Consider the following 22,322-nt stretch of genomic DNA (forward strand, 5'->3'; position numbering starts at 1 on the left):
GCTCTTCTGCGGCGGTACGTATAGTCAATGCGATCCTCGTCGCGTAAGTGTTTCTGTCGTTGGCGTGTCGCTCGCAGCGACAAGAAAATACAATTCGCGAACGAGCTTCCAGGGCCCGTCTTGAAAGGGAGCTTGTATAATGTGAGGGATCGATCAAGAAAGATTGGATTTGACAAGATACAAGCTATCGAGCTATCTACGTTGTGAGCCCGAACTTATGCTGTGGGCGCCAAGGCGCTAGTCCGATAAGATAAGGATCTTATCGATATGGGGGCCATGGGCCGAGCGAGTCTATGGATCCGTAACACTTAGCGTAATTTCTGCGGTTAGTAGCTTTTTCTGCGTTTAAAAGCTGCTTCTTTCTAGCTAGAGATTTTGAGTATTTCTCTGCTTTCAATAAGCGTTGTAGGCTTCTAGTAGAGAAATCTAGATTATTCTCTACTAGAATACGCCTATTTGTCTTCTTAGGACTTCTTTCTAGGTCTCTATTAACTACTCGAGTAGTTCGTTTAGAGACCTTAGTAGGGCGGCCTAGTTTAGGCGTAGAAAGCGGTAGAATAGGACTTTTCTTCTTCTTAATACGTTGTAAAGTATTATATATGTTGAGAATATTCCGGTCACCTGTCACGAGGACGCTAAGTCACATGACCCACACCGCTCTATATTAGCCGAGCTTTGTATAGTTAGCAATTGACACACTTACATGCCATGACTGAGAGAGTCATTCTTTCTCAACAGGTTATGAGCCCGGCTTACGCGCTTGCGTGTGCATTGTGAGTGTCCGGAGTGTCGTTTCTTCGATATGGGCAGCAAGCTGGTATATGCGTGTCTACGCCAGAACAACCCAGGAGGTCGTCGCCTTCTATATTCTAAGACACTGGGTCGTCGCCCTGGCTGCCGCGAAGGGTATTAAGTCCTGAAGACACTGGGCCGTCGCCCTGGCTACCGCGAAGGGTATTAAGTCCGAAGAAAAATGGACTATCGTCCGGAGAAGCTGGGAGCGTCTCGAAGATACCTTGGGCGAGTTATACCCAATTCCGACGCGCGAGTCGAAGAGAGCAATGGTTGCTCTATCCCTTTTCAACCAACCTTTTGACAACGATTCGAATACCTACCTACCGACGGTAACCATCGATTCTTCCGAAAACAACTCGAATTGCCTGCCTATCGATAGTAACCTTTCGAGACCTTCTTTTTAAACTAGTAGCTACAGTTCGACAGCTGTGATGGTTTTGGGCCGTTGCCCGCACAGGCCACCTGCCAGATGCCTTAGCTTGTAAGAAGCTCTGCGCGGAATATATCTAAGTGGGGGTGTGCATGGGCCACCAAACAGGTGGCTCGTGCGCGAACATCAAAACAACGCTAAGGCATCTGGCAGGTGGCCTGTGCGGGGCAACGGCCCAAAACCATCACAACAGCTACTTTCAATTCCTTAAACTCGAAAACCTACCGTTTGACGGTGCTCGAAGTTTTTTTACTCTCTCGAACGCTACCCACCTACCCCACCCGATTTCTCGATCGATTTTTATCTTCTTTCCAAAGGATTTCGTTAAATAAACGCAAAGAAGCAAAGGCTTATATAACGATGGGGGAGAATAAGGGTGTTAGGGTCTGGAGCCCTGAATAGGACACAGACAAGGAGGCAGGAGCGGAGGAACGGAGCGGGGACAACAAGAGAGGAGAGCGTACATAGCTAGAGTACTGGGAGTACTAAGCTAGGGGAGCGCTAGGATAGAGGAGAGCGTACACAGCTAGAGTACTGGGAGTACCAAGCTGGGGGAGCGCTGGGACAGAGGAGAGCGTACACAGCTAGAGTACTGGGAGTACCAAGCTGAGGGAGCGCTGACTCTCACGTAGGAGTCGAGGGAGAGTCGGTATGTTGGTGATATCGATTCTACCTTGATTTTCAAACGCGAAAATTCTCTCGACCTTCTTTCTCGACCTTCTCTCTCGACCTTCTTTCTCGACCTTCTTTCCTCAACTCTTCACTCGGCCGATACCTCACTTTACTTGAGGGACTCGCAACGTAACGGCCACTATAGGGTGACAGGGAGGTTTCATTCTTGTTGACAAGGCACTTCTGGGGGAGTGTTGGAAAGTGCATGCAAGGCGTTCAGTGGAAGCATATAAAGGGAGAAGAAGCTTCGACTGCAAGACCTATACAAAGTAGTGGGTACAGCTGATCGGCTTATGGGGGAGTGTTGAGAATATTCCGGTCACCTGTCACGAGGACGCTAAGTCACATGACCCACACCGCTCTATATTAGCCGAGCTTTGTATAGTTAGCAATTGACACACTTACATGCCATGACTGAGAGAGTCATTCTTTCTCAACAATATATAGACTTATTAGGCTTTTCTAGTATAGTACTAATAGTACTAGTAGATTTTTTTGCAAAGATAGAGTATAAACTTCTTTTTCGAATTTAGAAAGCTCTCGAGACATAGAGAGATAATAGAGATAAGAAAATTTGGAAGTAGAAAGAGAAAGATATATAGAATAACACTAGTAGATTATTACGTAATTCTAGCGTAATTTTTTAGCGTACTTTTCTTTATTCTTCGTTTTTGAAATTAACTAGATAAGAAAGCTTAGAAAGAGATTTGCTTATGTAATGCTTATATAAGCTGATATCTTAGGAACTTTTTTTAGAAATTTTCATACGCTCAGTAAAAAGTTATACCTAACTCTCTTCTAGCTCTTTTTGAACTCTACTTTTACTGCCTTAGATTAGCTTTATTTTGCCTACTAAGTATATTTATAGTAACTTTACCAAACAAAAAGGTTCTTAACTTTATAAAAAAACTAAAATGTATTAGTCTAGCTAGTCGAGTTCTTTAGATATAGAGCTTAGAAAAAGTTAACTTTTAAAAAGTCTCTTTCTTTTTGTCACCCGACTGTATATACGTGTGCTTAAAATCGCTCTATAGGCTATCTATACCTTGGGGATCTACTGTGAGGGACGTCAATAGTTGAGATGACCGTATCTGTATTAAGTACTAAGTGAGATATTGCGTGCAGGTTCGAAGACCTGCGCGGGTCGAACTTTGGTGTTCGGCTGTGGCCTTCGCTTAAAGCGCACGGGCCACCTCGCTTACTAGAGGTCGCGGGTTTGATCCATGACACTACCCCCCCAAAAAAGAGAGCAAGTTCCAACGCTCGAACTGCCTTTTTTTTTTTTTTTTTTTTTTTTTTTGCCTAAAATTGTATACAAAGGAGATACCTATATCGCAAAACTGCTGCATACCAAGCGTGTCGCTTGCAGTGTCCATTCCATTACTACATTCTATTCCCGTTGTCTGTGCACAGTAATTATGGATCATCATCGTGGCGTGGTGACCTTAGCATCTTGTCTTAACAATAGTAACTTTGACAGTCTAGTCCTTGCCACGAGCACAGCGTCTATAAGTCCTATTTCTAGCACAACTTATCGACGCCCTCGATTATAGCAAGCACAACTATATTATCCCAGTCTTATTGTTGGTCTTGTCTGCTGTTGTCACCACTGGCTAGACACGACTAAGAGCGTGAAGTCGCATAACCAGCATATCTTGTTTGCCTGTGAGAGACTTAAACTTCCTGTGCATAGGCGGCTTGTTTGGGTGATCAAGGTGATAGCGCGTCACAGTGTCAGCGGAGTCCGCGAGGTTCATGTATGGTTCCCATGAAGGATTGTCGGGGCCGTCGGGATAGTTTGCCCATCGTACCAAGTATTGGAGCAGGCCTTGGGTAGTCTTGCCCTTGCGACCGCGGGCGGCAGGATCCTTAAGCTTCTTATTAATGCGGCAGTCTTCGATTGCTTCGACAGTGTATTCAGTGTCGTCTTCCACTTCTGGGTCGAACTCCGCAGGGACCTCAGGATCTTGTGTTTGTCCAGTAAGTGGGTTGTCGTCAACCAAGTGTAAGAGCCATGGGTGGAAGACATTGTGGATGCGCTTCATGTTAGCGGGAAGATCTAGCTCGTATGCGGTGTTGTTGATGGCGCGAACGATAGTAAAGGGACCGCGGTTCTTTAGGTCTAATGACGCGGAGGGTCTTTTCGTCCGTAGGTTGCGAGTGTCCAGCATCACTTGGTCGCCGACTTTGAAAGCTGGTGCGGGTAGCCTTCCTTCATTGGCGTATTCTGCTTGTTTTGCTTGCGCCCATTGCATTGAAGCTCGCAGCTCGTCCTGCAGCGTTTTCATGCGATCCGCGAAAGCGTCAGCGTTGAGACGTTCTTGTTGCGCAGGCGCAGTCAAGGTCGCAGCGCCTGGCGCTGGCGCAGGGGGTTCAATGCCACTCCGTGGGTTGTATCCTTTAGTCGCGAAGAAAGGCGACTTGCCAGTTGTGCTGCTGGTGCTGGAGTTGGCTTCGAATTCAGCTATTGGCAGAAAAAGCGCCCAGTTATCCTGCTCGTAGTTGACATAGGCGCGTAGGTATTGCTTGAGGTAGGAGTTCGCGTTCTCGGTTTGTCCGTCAGTCTGGGGATGGTGAGCGGTCGAGAACTTCGGGCGTACACCCAGACGCTGGCATAGTCGCTTCCAAAAGTAAGAGACAAACTGCGCTCCACGGTCTGAGATAATCTCCTCAGGAAAGCCCTCTTCTCGCCAGATGTATTCGATAAAGGCTACCACAAGGGCGTCGGTGGTCATACTAGCCATTGGGATGAACTTCTTCTTCTTGGTGAGTCGGTCGACTACCACGAGGATGTCAGTGAACGTTTGACCGTTATGCCTGCAGGGCGGCAGGTGAGTGATGAAGTCTATAGAGATGCTGGACCAGTATTTGCTGGGGATTGGTAGCGGATGCAGCAGCCCATGCTTGCCTTCTCGGTATGCTTTGCTCCTCTTGCAAGTCAGACACGCGCGTACATATTGCGCGACGTCCGTGGTCATCCTAGGCCAGTAATACCATCGCGACAGCTTGGAGTATAACTCATGTTTGCCGCTGTGGCCACCGCAGACGCTCTTGTGGGCTTGTTCAATAACTTGGGTGCGAACGGCGCCGGCGGGGACGTAGACCTTGTTGCGCACATAGAGTAGTTCGTCGGTGATCTCGCAATCGCCAAGTTCCAGCCTGAGGTGCTCTTCTCCATGTATGAGTTTGAACGGCAGGCGTCGTAGGCCGTCCTTCTTGGCTTTGACGATCGCCTGCAACACCTTATCATCCTTGTATGCTGCCTTGATATTGTCAAGCAGAGCATCAATAGTCAGCTCGTTGTTCGGTGGCGCGGGCACATTAATTGCGGCGGGCGTCTCGTTTGGTATCGCGGGCGCACTAGTTGCGGCGATTGGCGTTGTAATAGGCGAGATTGTAACGTTATCGGCTGCACAGAGCGATCTTTTGCTCGTGAGGTCATGGGAGACGCCGTTTTCTCCCCCTCAGGCTCGATGCCAGGCAGTGCGGCGAGGACGGCGTACCGTTCAGAGATGTTGTCTTCCTCGCTAAGTTGATACAGCATTTGCGCGACTGCGGGGATAGAGTCAGGAAGGGTGCGCTGTGTGATGAGATTTGCGAGGTAGACTGCATGGCGAGAACCTCCATCCTTGGCGATGTTGATGGTGCAGACGCGCGCTTCAGGATCGACTTGGTCAGGCTTGATGACTACCTGGAGTTGATGCCGACGGCGGATGTCGTCGGGTGACTCGGGTAGGTCGCCAGGACGCCTTGTCAAAGCGTCTGGCTTCGTGCCCTGCTTGCCTGGCCTGTACTTGATAATGAAGTTGAACTCTGCCATGAATTCCGCCCAACGGGCTTGGCGTCTGTTGAGGCGCTTTGTGGTCATAAAGGTCTGAAGGGCTTGATGGTCAGACAACACCATAATAGGATCATCAGTACCAGACAGCTCAAAGCGCCATTGCTCAAAGGCGTTGACAATAGCTAGGAGTTCCTTGTCGTATATCTCATAATTGCATTCCGCAGGGTTCATCTTGTGCGATAGGAAAGCAACTGGGCGGAGGACTCCTGTCGCGTCCTTCTGAGAGAGGATAGCTGCAGTAACGAAATCTGAGGCATCGGTTTCCAACCAAGTCTCTAGGTCAGGATCGAAGTGTGCAAGGACTCCTGCAGTCTTAAAGGCGTCCTTAAGTCGATGGAAAGCTTGTATAGCTTTGCTATCAGCGATGAGCGGGAACTGATGTCTCTGGTCCTTGCCTTCGCCATCCTTGCGCGTGAGTTCTGTCAAGGCTTTTGCGATGTAGGAGAAGCCTTTGATGAAGCGACGGTAGAAGTTGGCGAAACCAAGGAAAGACTGGACGTCTTTGACTGAGCGCGGTATTTGCCAGTCTAGTATAGTGGAGACCTTTTTTGGATCCATTTCGATGCCCTCTGTAGTGAGGATGAGGCCTAGGTACTTCACTTTCTTGACCTTGAATTTGCACTTCGTGGGATCAAGATGGAGGCCAGCGTCGCGTATCTTAGAGAGGACCTTGATGACGTCGGCTTCATGAACTGACTCGTCATCGTCGCAGGTGTATATAAGGACGTCGTCGAGGTAAGCTGTACAGATATCGTCAAGGTACTCGCGGAGTGTCTCATTGATAAAGGTCTGGAAAGTGCCAGGCGCATTGCAGAGGCCGAAGGGCATGACAACGTATTCGTATAGCCCATACCGAGTGAGAAAGGCTGTCTTTTCTTCATCGCCTTCTTTGATCCGAACAGTGTTGAATGCAGCCACAACGTCGACAATCGTCATCCATCGTACCTTGGCCATGCGGGCCAGCGTTTCCTTGATGGAGGGTGGAGCGTTGCGGTTCTTCTTGGTGATGGCGTTGAGCTGACGGTAGTCAACGCAGATGCGAAGTCCGCCACCTGGTTTCTTGACAACTAAGACAGGTGACGCGTACGGAGATGTGGACGGTCGGATGAATCCGCGTCCGAGCATGTCGTCGATGTAGGCCTTGATGGCCCTGGTCTCCGTTCGTGTGAGCCCATAGATCTTAGGCTTGTGAATGCGTCCGTCGGTGTCAATCTCATGGTCAACGCCTTCGCGATGAGGTGCCAACTTCCCTGCTTGTATAGGACTGAACAAGTCTGGCATCTTGCTGTACAACCAGTCTGGCACCAGTTTGCGGATCTCCGCTTCCGTCATATGTGGACTCTCCATCTTGTTCATATAGTGGTCGTAGTCCTCTTGTGTGACGGCGGCGAGGCGGGCGATGTTGCGTTTGAAGGAGTCTAAATCGCAATCGTTATTGTCGTCTGGAGGGTCAGCAAGCTTCTCCCAGTCTTGTGGTTCGACCCAGATGGCTTCGTCTGGGTTGTGCGCAGCCATGAGGTAGGCGGCCTTGGCGGTGATAATGCAGATCTCGCCCACGGGCGTGGTTTGCCGAGATTCTGAAAGTGATGGAGTCTTGCCGTCGCCGTATACTGTCTCAGGGAGACCGTGGTCGAGACAACATGAAGTACAATGTGAAGAAGAGAACTTCATGCTCCGCGGTGAGAAGGTGAGACCGGGGTCGTGGTCTTCCAGCCAAGTCATACCAAGGATAAGATCAAAGTCTCCTACGTCAGCGACGAAGCACACGACTGGTGATAAGTGGCTGCCGTGTTTGACTTGGATTTCCACGGCTTCATTCAATGTATCAACAACCTTCCCATCCGCGAGAGAAAGCTGGATAGGTGAAGAGGTAGACATTATGGGCAGGCCCATGGCTTTAGCCCATCGCCTGTTCACAAAGGAAGCGCTAGCGCCTGTGTCGATAAGAGTAGTTGTCTTTTTCCATTCCTTAGAAGAAGTGAGGGTGTAGGAGTCGTAACGTAGTTGTTTAGTAGATCGAAGATGGCCCTTAACGGCGATCGCAGAGATGTAGTGGTCTTGGACGTCTTGTGAGTTGTCCTGATCTCCGACTTCTGGAGATAGTATCCTGGCGGCAGCGACCTTGAGACGGTTATGGTTTTCTCGCGTCTCGCGGTTCTGTTGTATGTCCTTGCGCCAGTCTAGCTCCTGAATGCGACTGTTATCAGGAGCGTCTAGTTTTCCGAAACTGGCTCGCCCATGTCGTCCAACTCAGGCTCCTCTTCAGTGGAAGCATTAGAGTCGTCGTCTTCGGCGTCGAAGTCCGCTCCCATAGCATAGAGATGCATACTACTAAGCTTAGGCTTGATTTGGTCCCAGTCTAAGATTGCGCAACCCTTCTTATCGCGCGCCTGGTGACCAGTCTCGCCACAACGGAAGCAGACCTTAGCCTTAGCCATTGCGTCCTTCTGCCACTCTGTGCGCGTCGTAGTAGCTTCGCGATGTTGTCCTCGGCCAGAGCGAGCCTTTCGTGCAGGATTACGATCATTTGGGGAGCGCGTGCGCGGCTTGGTGCGAGGTTTGTCAGCAGCGGTCTTGCCTTGATTAATCTGTTTCTGTGTTAGATCAGACTTGCGGGCGGCGTCAAGGAACTTGACAAGAGCATTCTCTTGCTCATCGTCAAAGGCGTGTGAGGCGGCGGCGGCGAGGCCAGGTCGCAGGAAAGCGCGAGCGTAGCCAATCATGGCGCTGTCTGGAAGCTTCACTAGGCGACACACGCTCATAAAGCGCCCACGCCAATCTGCAAAGGATTCAGACGATCCCATCTTGAGAGAGCCATCAGCGAGTTGCGACTGTGCTTCTGAGACCTTCTCGTAGGTAGAGCGCGCGTAGTATGGGTCCAGTCCTTCAAGAAGGTCCAAGTAGTGTTCGAACTTGAGATCGTCAATATATTGCCATGCTGCGCCGTCCACCTTCATCTCCAAGTAGGCCAATTGCTTGTCTTCAGGCAGAGATTCGCACTTCTGGATGGCTGACCGACGCCACTTGTCGTAGTTCTTGGTATCATCGTTGCCTTTCCAGACTTCAATGTCGGGGAGCTTAAAGGAAAGGCTTAGACCTCCAACTGTGGACGCTGCCTGTTGTACTGATTGCTGGCCGTTGTATGGAGGAGGGATATATCGGTGAGGATCTTGGTTCAACGGATTCGCGCGATCTCGGCGGGAGCGGGAGCGCGATCTTGAGTGAGAGTCGCCGCGAGGGCGAGGCGCAGGCCGAGTAACAACAGGAGTGGCTTGTCGGCTAGGATACGGGTTAGGTGATGCAGTGCGGCGATCTGTACGGCGCTCAGGTGACTCGTGTCGTCGGTTGCGCTGAGTAGATAGATGACTGTTACGACCGCGGTCCTCGCGACGCTGCAAGGTGTACGGGCGGAAGTTATGATCATATCGCTGAAGGCGCGCAACAACGTCATTGTACTCACGCTGTTGCTGAGTTAGAGAGGTCTCTAGCTTGCGGGTATTCTCAGTAGCTTGGACAAGTTGTTCTTCAAGTGCGCAGTTCTGGGCGACCACATCTTCGTAGTCGGCGTCGCGTTCTGCGCGCTGCTGGTGATAGCGGTCTGCGCGGGCGCGCTCTTCCTGGTGCTTCCTGAAGAACTCCTCGTACAGGCCGTGGAACTTAATGGACTGCGCTTCTTCGTGTTTCCAGTCCTCATACCAGTCTTGGTGAGTAGGGTTAGTGCAACCGGCGGTCTTGGAGGATGAAGGACGATAAAAGCGCTCGACCTCTAGCTTAAGCTCATTACGCTCTCGGTTGGTGTGTTCCAACTCAGCATTAGTAGTCTCAATAGTCTCAGTCAGCTTTGAGACTTCCTTCTCGTACCAGCTAAGCTTAGCTTCAGCCTTAGTGATGCGAAGGCGTAAGCGGTTAACAGCGGCTTCGTGAGCTTCCTTGGTTATTGCATCGATGTTCGCGTCCAGGATAGGAGCGCAAGCAGCGGCGAACTTCATGAGCTCAATAGCTAGAGAGCGCAGGAACGCGGTGTTTGAAGTGGCTAGCTCCAATAAGTCGTCGTCAGTGCAGACGGGGACTTGGAATTCTTCCAGGGGAGATTCTCGGCCTAGGTACAGCTCAAATTCATCCTCAGTCTCGTTTTGTACAATAGTGATGAACGTGAACTCAGAGTGAGTAATCTTGGCAGACAAGACGTTCTTGTTTCTGAGGGATTGGAGTCGACAACTGCCAACTATAACATCGTAGATGTCGGCAGGGTCGTGTGGTACCATTGTGGGCTCTTGGCTGTCTCCTTCTGTAACTGGAAGTGCGGGGTAGCCGAAGGTGCTTCGACGGCCTGGTTCGGATCGACGAACAGGCTCATGCTTAGGAGCGGGGCCTTGGCTAATAGTTTGTTGGGTGTCGGATGCAGTATCCTTAGGTCGCTCGCGGCTGGAGTCTTGGCTGCGGGGGGTCGCGGGCGCTTTGTCTTTGCGCTTCTTGCGGCCAATAGGGAAGTCAGTCACGCTGGGCTGTGGAGGAGGCTGCATGTCGCTAGATCGGCGGGGGTGGCGGCCGCCGGTAGAGACGTTGTCGCTAATGGCGTTGATAGTTCTAAACATTTAAGGTGTTGGGTGTGGTTAATGTAGGTGGAGAAAGAGAGTGGTTATGATTGTGAGAGAGTGCGTCAAATGTGGGCGGGGAGCACAGCTGATTATTTGCTGTCACACTCCTGACTCCTTGCTCGAAGTAAAGCGGTGAGCCAAACCGTCTACCAGTCACCAAGGTGATGCGATACCGTCGCAATCGTTCCAGTGCAATCGCGATACTCTCAATCGCGACGCGGTACTGGCAACGTCCTTCGATGATGGGCTTCTAGCACAACACGCCTTCCGCTGTCAGCACAATAGCTTGTATCGCGCGCGTACGAGGGCCAATGACAATTGAGTTCCACTCCGCAGTCGTATAACAGAGCCTCAAAGTCCCAGTTGGCGGCGCGCGAGCTATCCTGATGCGGGTCTGTGACCGAAGATGGGGGACGAGTTGTCGCCGTCTCAGCCGCGGGGTTGCGGGGTTGCTGTCACGAGCAATACTGATTGCGCGCTGAGTTCTTCGGTGCGGTCACTTTCCGCGCGTGTCCTAGGTACCGTATGGTAGACGCAATATAGTGTGAGGGACGTCAATAGTTGAGATGACCGTATCTGTATTAAGTACTAAGTGAGATATTGCGTGCAGGTTCGAAGACCTGCGCGGGTCGAACTTTGGTGTTCGGCTGTGGCCTTCGCTTAAAGCGCACGGGCCACCTCGCTTACTAGAGGTCGCGGGTTTGATCCATGACATCTACAATCAATGCGTGCATACCTCTAGGTGTATTTCTACCCCCTAGTTAATTATCTAGATCTTTACTTCTGCCTTATCTACGCCTAATAGGTATATAGTAATAGACTATATTAGGCTCTAGCTAATGTCCCTAAAGTGTCCTACTAGTTCTTTATATAGGCATACTTAATCTAATATCTAGATCCCCTGTTAGCGTAGTCGCCCTTAAGGAAGATCCTACTAATGCGCGTAGACGTCTACGACGTCTCGTGACTTAAGTAACTAATAATTCTTAAGTAGTTATTCCCTCTTAATTATCTGCGTTAGTAGATATAAGTTAGGTAGGAGATTTATTAAGTTACGTTAAGCGCTCTAGCCCTTTGCTACGTAATTAAGTAACAACTAGACTACCTATATCTAGATCTCTAATTCTACTAGGTTAACGTGTTGTACAAGCGAGTGGGCCAGACAAGCGAGTGGGCCACCCCACCAACTTTCGCATCTTCAAAGCGATTTAACTCAACAACGCGATTATACAAACTATAGATATATATAGAGTAGATTAAGTAGTATCTAACTATCCTTTTTGCACGTACGTAAGTCATGCCCAGTCTCTTTACACCTACTGCAGCGCCTTTGAGCGCGCTGGCTAAGGCCTAATCGCGCTCCTCCTTGACGCTCTTCACAAGCAATCTGCTGGTCAGCCTCATTTTGAGCTAGTATATCCTCTGCAGCTCCCTTTGTTAAGACTCCACGCTGCTGTAGTCTCTTTTTCTTGCGCTGCCTACGCGCTGACGCTGCCTTGTTGGCTCTCTCAAGGCTGGTGATCCGATCGCGCATCAGCTCAGCCGAGAGCATCATCACCTCAGCTCCCTTCTTGAGCTGGTTAATCGCCTCAATAATCGAAGCTGGTGATGAGCTCTTATGCCGGCGCACGCGCTCGCGTATTAGACTTGATTGAGACTCAAGCTCACGTACGTTGCTCGGCGTACGAGCCTCCCAGGGAGCCTCTGGTAGAGCAGCTGGAGTAGGCGTACGCAGCTGCACATCGAGCTTTGATAGAACAGCATCTGGCTGTAGAGGAACAAGGCCTGCGCCGCGGAAAGATGATTGGATATTGGCTGGCGTGAACGCTCGATCAAATGCTGCTTTGAAGGCCGGCAGGAACTCAAGCTTGGTGATGTGGTTGATGTGGTGGCGGATCAGGCTCTCCACCTCACGGCTGTACGCCCGCTTCAATGGCGAGAAGCAGCCAACATCAAGCGGCTGGAGTAGGTGAGATGAATGAGGTGGCATACAGAGCGTGTAGATGTTGTTCTCCTTGCAGAGCTCTTGAAACTCAAGCGACTGGTGGCTCTCATGGCCATCAAGGACAAGCAGGCGACGCGCGCCTACAACACGAGCCTTTGTGTAAGCGTTGAAGTGCTTTAGCCACTCAACTCCTAGCTTATTGTTGGTCCAGCCATTGTCGCTGACTGCGATCGCCCAGTCGCGTGGGAGGTCCTCATACCAAGCAGATAGGTGATACTGGCCAGCAAAGATGAGGAACGGTGGGACTGACCAGCCAGCTGCGTTGATCGCAGCGATCAACGTCACCCACTCGCGATTGCCTGGCTGGATAGTCTTTGGCCTGCCTCTCCTTTCTGACGCTGTCACGACAAGCTGAGTTGTAATCTTGCCCATCATAAAGCCAGTTTCGTCAAAGTTGTAGACATCCTCATCGCAGATGCCGTACTTGGCCTTCGTCTGCTCTACCAGCTCAAACCAGCTCTTGATTAGTACAGGATCCTCACACAGAGCTCGCTGCCTATCGTACGCTCGATTGAAACGCGTCGTGAGACTATCTGTACGCTTGACAAAGTTGGCTGGCCAGTGGATACCAACCTGGCCAGCGCCACGTGCAGCCAGCAGCTTATCAGCCATATCACGTACAGCTTCGTACGTAGGCGCAAATCCACGCTGATCTAAGCTAAGTATATGGTTAACAATCACCTCCTCTTCTCTCTGTGTGAGCTTCCTTGAGTTGGGCTGGCAATCGCGTCGGGCAGGCTTTCCAGCGCGTCGGCGCGTAAGCGTCATTCGGGAGACTTCGAACGTCCGCGCGGCATCTCTATGAGACTGAATTTGATTCTGGTTAAGAGCTGAAACTGCCGTGTGTATATCATCTTCATAAGAAGCTTTTTGGGATTGTTTTGGTAGAGGCATTGCGTGCAAAGGTGAGGTGGGTGATCAAAGTTGGTGGGGTGGCCCACTCGCTTGTCTGGCCCACTCGCTTGTACAACACGTTAACATATTTACTATTAGTAGTAGTAGTAGTAGTATCCATTAACGTCCTTTTTCAGTCAGAGACTATGTAGGACGGTGGCCTAGGGCCGTTTGACTAGTTTTTTCCCTCTATACCCGTAGGATTTCGTTTCTTTGGTCGAGTTTGACTATGGGGGTTTTGGGTTTTTTGCTTCTATACAGGAAAGAGAGAGAGACCTTGTAATAGACACCCGTTTATCTCCACCTTTGTGACCAATCCCTTTGCTATAATAACCCCGTGCTCCTAAGACTGAAAAAAACCTCGTAGGGGAAAAAGTCATGGGACCTTGAACGTTTGTTGTATATAGCGGCAGTTGCGGCATATTTTCGTCTCGGCGGTACTTTGTGGCTCGGTTGTACGGCGGCGGCTAGCGTTAAGCGTGCGGGGTATTGGTGAAAAACTTTCCAGGTTTCGAAAGGAGCCGTTCGATGTTTTTTGGTAAAGCTAGAATAATAGAATTATTATAGCGGTGAGGGGAGAAGGATTCGAACCTTCAACCTCTGCGAGCAAGCTAGCAGAAGCAACCAGGCGCACTACCACTGCGCCATCCCCCCAACATATTTACTATTAGATACTACATAGAAAACGCTAATTAGCGTCTATTCTATAGCTATATAGCTTAGGCGTCTGCTCTAGTGTTATAAGTCTATATCCTAGATCCTAACCTACGCGAATCCTTAAATAATTACTAGCTAGTAAATTACTTCGCTTAGTCTCTACTTACCCTTATTCTTAATTATCTAGCTAGCTAGCCTCTAGTTTAGGTCCTTTAGGTAGGCTACCCCTAAGATTACTCTTAGTAGTTAGATCTGTCGTCTAGATTACGTAATCTCTAAAGGATAAGATATTAATGTTTACCTCTAAAGTATATACAGTAGGGTGACAAAAAGAAAACAACATTAAAAAAGCTACCTTTTTTGAAGCTATATATCTGGACAACTAGACTAGCTAGAACTATAGTTTTTAGTGTTTTGGAAAGCTAAAAACTTCCTCTTGAGGTGAGCGTCCTAATATACCTGCTTAGTAAGCACTTAGGAGAAGATAAGTAGCAGTAAGTATAGAGATAAAACATATCCTAGTTTAATGCAGCTACAACTTTTTAGTGAGCGTATAAAAAGTTCTAAAAAAAATTATGTGATACTAGATTATATAAGCATTACGTAAGCAAAATTAGAACTAGGGTATTTTACTTACTTTTTTTTAAATCAAGGTTTAAAAAAAAAGACGCTAAAAAACGACGCTAAAATTACGTAAGCTTCTTTTAGTCTTATTCTATATATTTTTCTCTTTCTAATCTCAATTTTTCTCTTCTATATTACCTCTCTATGTCTATTAAACTTTCGAAATTTGAAAAAGAAGTTTATATTCTTGTTACGAACCTAAGGAGAGGGGGGATGGCGCAGTGGTAAAGCGTCTGGTATTCCTCTACCGCACTCCAAATTTGCAGTGTAGTAGAGGTCGAAGGTTCGAATCCTTCTCCTCTCACCGCCACTTGTGGCTTTACCAAAAAAATATCGAACGGCTTACTCCAACTCGCAAATTTTCACCTACCCCTGCAAAAAACTTAGCGACAGTTTATAGCCGCAGTACACCCGAGCCACGTACTGCTACGACTACAACACTACGCTAAGCTTGTTACAACCCTACGCCTCGTTCAAGATCCCATGGCTTTTTCCCCCTCGAGGTTTTTTTCAGACTTAGGAACACGAGGAAAGCGTTGCAAAAAGAGATAGGTTGAAGAGAAGGAAAAACAGGCAGCTATAATAGGGTTTTACTTTCTCTCCTCCCCTGTAATAGCTAGGACATGCCTAAACCACAATAGTCAAAAACACAACCAACGAACGTCAAAGGAGAGATAAAAATAGCTAGAATGGCATCTGCCACCGTCCTACATAGTCTCTGACTGATAAAGGACGTTAATGGATTACATACATACATACATACACAAACCTAAGGAGAGGACACAGTGCAAGATATGAAGGGCAGAAGGATGGAGACCTTGTCGGAATCCCTTCTCAGACAAAGGCGTACAAAGGTGTACAAGGACCAATGACGTAAGCCTGCCCCGCATCCCACAAAGCTTGGCGGAACGCCACCATGGGACATGTCACGTGTGTCCCAAGGAATCCCACGATGTACCACGAGGTCCCACGCATGGGACAGTGTAGGACAACGTAGGACGTATAGGACATAGGACATTCGTTAGTATATAACAATAGGCAATGAGCCCTTACGGTTCATTGTGTTCAACTTCGAAATCTAAGGATTAGTACTTGATTCTCAACTCCCCGTATATTACATCGATCTACCAATCGTGCTATACACCCTCGTGTCCATCGCATCACTCTATCCCCGAGAACCAACCCAAGATCATCTTCGGACGACCTTCACACTTTGAACACCCTCAAGATGAGTGACACCCCGATGAACACACCTAACGAAACTTCGTCAAGCCGCACCAAGGTGGCCAGACCCGATCTATTTCACGGCGATCGACACAAGCTCGAAGACTGGATTCTCCAGTTCGATCTCTTCTTCAGGTTTGAAGATGAGAAGGTCGACCCTACTGATCGTGGACTGCTCATGGCAAGTTACATGCGAGGAACTGCCGCCACCTGGATCAAGCCTTACCTCAACAAATACATGGACGACAACGATGACGACGACGATATTGAACGAATGTTTGAAGACCATCCAACCTTCAAAGACAAGCTTAGACAGCAATTCGGAGTCATCAACGAAGAATCCAAGGCAGATCGTGCAATCCAACAGCTCAAACAAACCCAATCAGTCGCCGACTACGCCAGTATCTTCCAGGGACATGCCCTGAAGACCGACTGGGACGACAAAGCATTAAGGGTTATGTACAGACAAGGACTTAAGGAAAGAGTCAAAGAAGAGCTTATGCGAAGCGGCGTCGCAATCAACAACCTACAGGATCTTATCCGAGAATCAATTCGTATCGACAATGCACTCTACGAATTTAGACTCCGCAACAATCAATTCAATCCGGTCACTCTCCTAGACCCACTTACCTATCTAGGTAGGGCTTAAACTCCTATAGGTAACTACTAGGCTTAAAGCGGTAATCAATCAATCCAATCTGAACCTTCTAGGACCCACTTAATTGATTGTTGCGGACTGTGTACGAATTGCAGCAGGAAATCCGACCGGTTAGAGCCAACCAGTCAGTGCAACGCACAAAGGGACGATTCTTCAAGAAGAAACCAGGATATCGGACGACACCCGGAGGTATTGTACCCTCCGCCGGTAACAACTGGCACGACCCTGATGCAATGCAACTGGACAACATCAACAAAGGCAAGAGTTTCGGAAGGAATGACAAGAAGAAGCCATATAACAAAAAGGAGATCACTTGTTATAATTGTGACAAGAAAGGTCACATGGCTAGGGACTGCCACAGCAAGAACAAGGTGGTTAGACAACTCAACGTTATCCACAAAGCAGTACCCACTGAGCAACACGAGACATGGAATGTCATATCTAAGCCAACCATCGAAATCAACACGCAGGAAAGCGTTTTAGGATTAGATAACCTCGCACTCGTGGAATCAGACTCAGAAGAAGAACAGCCCACTTCGGAGTACGACATGCTCGAAGATGAGTCCAAGGACTTAGAGGCTACGGAAATCGACCAGACCAAATTCGGCAAGATGGCCATGTTTGAAGGAATCAACAGGCCACCCACACCTTATATACAGGAAGAAGAGTTCTACAAGCTCGCAAGACAAATCAACCAGCTACTACGACACCTCAACAAGGCTAAAATCGAGTACGCCTGCGAGGAACCCAACATTATGGCTGCTATGCGACAGGACTTCTACCGATTGTCACTAGAAGTACAACAAAATAAGGAAAACATTTCAACCGAAATATTGAAGTTCCTACCAACAACATGGGAACTAAGCTGGATCGAAGACGCAATTCAATCATGGGAAGAACCAACGTTGCCAATCTCGGAAAAAGAGAAGCAAGAGATCTACGACGAACTCTGCCAGACCAGGAACGATTGGAAGACCTTCCAACACGGCCACAAGAGAAAGGCCAAGGACATCAGTAGATCAAAGGAATACGACTACTGGATGGACCCTAGGAACCCAGAACATGAGAAGTTATCATGGGTTACATGCATTCACGACCATTGCAGAGTACACTACTCGGATAAGTCCGGATCAGGATGGTTCCCAGAAGAAACCAAACGATCGTACCGCTGCAAGTGGCAATTCTTCGACTGCAAAAACGACCTATGCCCAATACATTTATGGGACAAAAGGGAAAAGACATACTTCCCAGGTCACGACAACCCCGAAGAAATTGATCAGATGCAAACAGTATGGCTAAAAGAATACGATGAAGGAGACGCTTGGGAATGTCAACAACCCAACTGGCAAACGTGCCTTAGCAAAGAATGCGACCTTCATGCGATAGCCAAAGGATTCCATGGATTTGGAAATCAGGCTTTTTTAGGCCAGCACCCGGCCCAGAGCGGCCCGGCAAGGAGATTAACTCAGTAAACTCCTTAGACCTCATCAAGCTTCAGGTGAAGCTTGAAGGGAGGTGGATGAAGGCATTAGTAGATTCGGGATCACAAGCCAACTACGTTTCAGCGCACGCAGCGTCTTCAGCCGGACTGAAGCCGCTACGGAAACAAGAAGCTTACCCACTACATGTGGCCAACGGAGAGCCAATGCCAGGTGAACAAGAGATCACCCACGAGGTCAGACAAGTGACGCTCAACATCCAAGGACACCAAGAGAAGATAGACCTAGATGTCTTCGGACTAGCTACCCACGACATCATATTAGGACTTCCATGGTTACGAGAACACAACCCACGGATCGACTGGAAGTCGAAGACGTTCTCATTCGAGTGCTGTGGAACGGACGCAACCACAAGCCAGCCTACGCATTGTCAGAGTACGATGGTAGATGAGAGGAAACTGAATAACATCGCAAAGAAAAAGCGAGCCTCGACAAAGGACGGCCTTAAGAAACAAGGGTCCGACTCAGCAGACGCCGGAACGGAGCCACCGGGTCGACAGACTAGAGTTTTGGAGAAACGCGCAACTCCTAAGATCCCCGCAGAATACAAAGAATTCGAACATCTATTCCGGGAAGTGGCAGATGAACAAGCATTGCCAAAGCACCAACCCTGGGACCACAAGATTGTCTTACAGGAAGGAAAGAAACCGACTTTCGGCCCAATATACGGACTATCGGAAAAAGAATTGAGCACGTTACGCGACTACATCAAGACAAGCCTAGCAAAGAAATATATCCGACCATCGAAGTCACCAGCAGGATATCCAATCATGTTTGTCCCGAAAAAAGACGGAAAACTACGACTATGTGTAGATTATCGCAAGCTCAACGACATCACAATCAAGAATCGATACCCCTTACCGAACATTACAGAATTACGGGATCGATTATCTCGCGCAAAGATCTTTACAGCATTAGATCTTCGAGATGGATACCACCTAATTCGCATAGCGAAAGGTGAAGAGTGGAAAACGGCGTTCCGATCAAGATACGGACACTACGAATACACAGTTATGCCGTTTGGGCTCACGAATGCCCCAGCCACATTTCAAGAACTCATCAACAACGTGTTGAGAGCACATCTAGACATCTTTGTCATAGCTTATCTAGACGACATTCTCGTCTACTCCGAGACTTTAGAGGACCATGTTGAACATGTCAAGACGGTACTAAGGGCCCTTGAGCAGTTCAACCTCCGACTCAAACCAGAGAAGTGTGAATTTCACAAGACTAAGGTCAACTTCTTAGGCTATGTAGTAGGAGCGGACGGAGTACAAATGAGCGAAGAAAAGATTCAGGTTATCAAGGATTGGCCAACACCGACAACAGTTGTACAGATACAGTCCTTCTTAGGATTTTTGAACTTCAACCGACAGTTCATTAAGGACTTCTCAAACATCGCCATCCCTTTGACAAAACTCACAAGAAAGGACGTACTCTTTAAGTGGAGCAAGGAAGCAGAGAACGCATTCCAAACGCTTAAGAAAGCAAGCACAGAACCACCATGTTTTCGAATATTCCAAGCAGGACACCCATTACGCTTTGAGACCGACGCATCGGATCTCGCGCTAGGCGGATGCGCAAGTCAATTGCACGAAGGCAAATGGCACCCCATCGCCTACTACTCTCGCAAATTCTCAGGACCAGAAGAACGATACGACGTTCACGACAAGGAGCTACTAGCTATTGTCGCATGCTTACAACACTGGAGAGTATACGCAGAAAGCTGCTCGGAACTTACGATATACACAGATCACAAAAATCTAGTGAACTTTACGACTACCAAAGTACTCAACCGCAGACAAGTAAGATGGTCAGAACTACTAGGACAATACAAGTTCAAGATTGTGTACACACCAGGAAAAGAAAACGGTAGAGCAGACGCTCTCAGCCGTAGACCAGATATCGCAGGCACCAAGGAAGTCATCGACACCGCGATACTCAGGGTTAACGAAGACGGATCGCTAGGACCAGCAAAAACGCTGAACGCCATCCTCCACATCGGAAACAATGTACCGGAAGAATTGCAGGAAGCAATTATTCAGCAACACCACGACGACCCTGTACACGGTCACCCGGGCATTACCAGAACAATGGAACTCATCAGACGCAACTACGAGTTCCCAGGAATGAAGGAAAAGGTTACCTCATTTATCGCAAAATGTGCAGACTGTCAGAAGAACAAACACGACACGCACGCACCTTACGGCGAGATGCAAGCATTAGAGCTACCCACAGAACCTTGGGCAGACATCTCTATGGACTTTGTCACAGGTTTACCAGTCTCAAGAGACCCAGCGACAAACATAGGATACAACGCAATACTCGTTGTAATCGATCGATTCACAAAACAAGCAGAGTACATCCCGTTTAGAAACGATTTCACGGCAGTACACCTGGCTCACATCATCAACGATCGAATCATCAGACATCACGGCATCCCAAAGTCAATTATAAGCGACAGAGACAAGCTCTTCACTTCAAACTTTTGGACAACACTTTTGGCCGCGATTGGTACAAAACGCAAGCTATCGACAGCGTTTCACCCGCAGACAGACGGACAGACAGAAAGAACGAACAGAACCATGAAAGCATATCTCAGGATATACGTCAATCATCAGCAAACCAACTGGGTTTCGCTTCTGCCTATGGCACAAATGGCATACAATAACAAGCTTTCAGAGTCTACAGGACAGACTCCGTTCTATGCAAACCACGGGAGACACCCAAATCTCTTTACACGCACACTTCCGAGCCAGAAAACGGAAGCAGCTATCGCCACAGCCGAGGAGCTGAAGGCAGTACATGAGTTGCTACAAAGCAAACTCGAGACAGCACAACGTCAAAGCATTTCATATGTCAACAAGAAACGAAAAATGGCACCTCAGCTAAAGAGGGGGGATAAAGTTTATCTACGCACGAAGAATCTTCGCACGAAGCGACCAAGCAAAGGACTCGACAACGTCAAAGTCGGACCATTTTTGATTCTCAATCGGAAAGGACCAGTTACGTACACACTCGACCTTCCACCAGACGCTAGAATACATCCCAGATTCCACGTAAGCCTTTTGGAACCAGCACACCCAGACACGCCATTACAGAAAACCTTCCACTACGAAACAGAAGAAGAAAACGAATTTGAAGTCGAGAAAATTGTCACACACAGAGTCGTGGACAACGGCACCGAATATCTAGTCAAATGGTTAGGATACCCAGACAGCGAAAACACATGGGAACCAGACACCAACCTTACGAACTGCCGACAACTACTTCAAGAATATAAGAAAAAGACATACCAGGCAACCTCAGCTAGAGGAAAAAACGGGAGCATCGCCAGGATTCGCGGGCGACGCGAGCGCATCTAGGGAACCAAGGGTTTCCCACATCATCGGCGAAAACCCACCAAGGCATCCGCCGCGGGGCAATTCATCGACTCTTGCGCATCCACGTCATCACCACCATCGCGCAAGGTATTCGCCAAACATATCGCCTTCTTAGCAGCGCGCTCTTCGGCCTGCTTCAGGATCTTCTTATTTCGCATCAAGCGCGAAATCACCTGAGCCAACAACTGCTCATCCTCCTCCACCTTCTTTTTATACTCTTCACGAGTCTTATCTAGGGACACCCACGACATGTTTACACATGGATGCCCTAGACGAGTACACTCCGAACACTTCAAACGCTTGCCATCGACTTCGGGCATCGCGACGCACTGACGGTTATTCGCAAAACAGTAATCGCAGGATACGGGCGCAAGGAGGCCGTTTCGACGAATCTCAAGGGCAAGACGAAGATGTTCTTTAGACCTGGGGACGGACATCGTCAGACACAAGCACACGGACAAGCTTGAGGACAAGCTTAGGAAGGAAGGGGATGGTGTTACGAACCTGTGGGAAGGGGCACGGCGGTTAAGTTAAGGAGCGTCGGCGGGATAGCTGACCCCTCCATATGTGACACGGGAACTTAATCACGTGACCTCCTCGGCTTGGCATGCACGAGGAAAGGTCTTGGCACACTCCTCGTACATACGCCACCGAGGAGTACTCCTCGCGCGTCAGCCACCGAGGAATCCTCGGACTCCTCTGAGCGAGGACAGCGAGCACCATAGGTATATAGCATTAGGCAATGAGCTTCTATAGCTCATTGTGTTCAACTTCGAAATCTAAGGATTAGTACTTGATTCTCAACTCCCCGTATATTACATCGATCTACCAATCGTGCTATACACCCTCGTGTCCATCGCATCACTCTATCCCCGAGAACCAACCCAAGATCATCTTCGGACGACCTTCACAATTCTATCTTTACAACAGCTATCTACTAGTGCTAACATGGTTGGCAAGCGAGCGGCCCACGCAAGCGAGCGGCCCACGCAAGCGAGCGGCCCACGCAAGCGAGCGGCCCACCCCACCAACTTTTGCAACT

General features: G+C 48.8%; 5 protein-coding genes across 5 annotated transcripts; 2 read left to right on the forward strand and 3 right to left on the reverse strand.

Annotated features, from left to right (window-relative positions):
• Positions 1-3,510: 3,510 nt before the first annotated feature.
• Positions 3,511-4,185, reverse strand: PtrM4_070360 (Chromo domain containing protein; the record flags this gene model as incomplete). Its single annotated transcript, XM_066105898.1, has 1 exon — positions 3,511-4,185. The coding sequence occupies one exon, from the start codon at positions 4,183-4,185 to the stop codon at positions 3,511-3,513; it is 675 nt and encodes a 224-aa protein (XP_065964525.1).
• Positions 4,186-4,297: 112 nt separating this feature from the next.
• Positions 4,298-10,333, reverse strand: PtrM4_070370 (PRP38-assoc domain containing protein; the record flags this gene model as incomplete). The annotated part of the gene is made up of 4 exons (XM_066105899.1): positions 4,298-4,339; positions 4,405-5,320; positions 5,401-7,935; positions 7,989-10,333. The coding sequence occupies 4 exons, from the start codon at positions 10,331-10,333 to the stop codon at positions 4,298-4,300; spliced, it is 5,838 nt and encodes a 1,945-aa protein (XP_065964526.1).
• Positions 10,334-11,340: 1,007 nt separating this feature from the next.
• On the reverse strand, positions 11,341-13,235 carry PtrM4_070380 (uncharacterized protein; the record flags this gene model as incomplete). The annotated part of the gene is made up of 2 exons (XM_066105900.1): positions 11,341-11,348; positions 11,657-13,235. 2 exons carry the CDS (start codon positions 13,233-13,235, stop codon positions 11,341-11,343), a joined length of 1,587 nt encoding a protein of 528 aa, XP_065964527.1.
• A 3,396-nt stretch (positions 13,236-16,631) lies between these two features.
• Positions 16,632-20,354, forward strand: PtrM4_070390 (uncharacterized protein; the record flags this gene model as incomplete). The annotated part of the gene is made up of 3 exons (XM_066105901.1): positions 16,632-17,727; positions 17,880-20,227; positions 20,289-20,354. The coding sequence occupies 3 exons, from the start codon at positions 16,632-16,634 to the stop codon at positions 20,352-20,354; spliced, it is 3,510 nt and encodes a 1,169-aa protein (XP_065964528.1).
• A 191-nt stretch (positions 20,355-20,545) lies between these two features.
• Positions 20,546-21,262, forward strand: PtrM4_070400 (uncharacterized protein; the record flags this gene model as incomplete). The annotated part of the gene is made up of 1 exon (XM_066105902.1): positions 20,546-21,262. The coding sequence occupies one exon, from the start codon at positions 20,546-20,548 to the stop codon at positions 21,260-21,262; it is 717 nt and encodes a 238-aa protein (XP_065964529.1).
• Positions 21,263-22,322: the final 1,060 nt, after the last annotated feature.

This window comes from Pyrenophora tritici-repentis, chromosome 2 (genome assembly GCF_003171515.1).
Source record: "Pyrenophora tritici-repentis strain M4 chromosome 2, whole genome shotgun sequence".
NCBI classification, from domain to species: Eukaryota; Fungi; Ascomycota; class Dothideomycetes; order Pleosporales; family Pleosporaceae; genus Pyrenophora; species Pyrenophora tritici-repentis.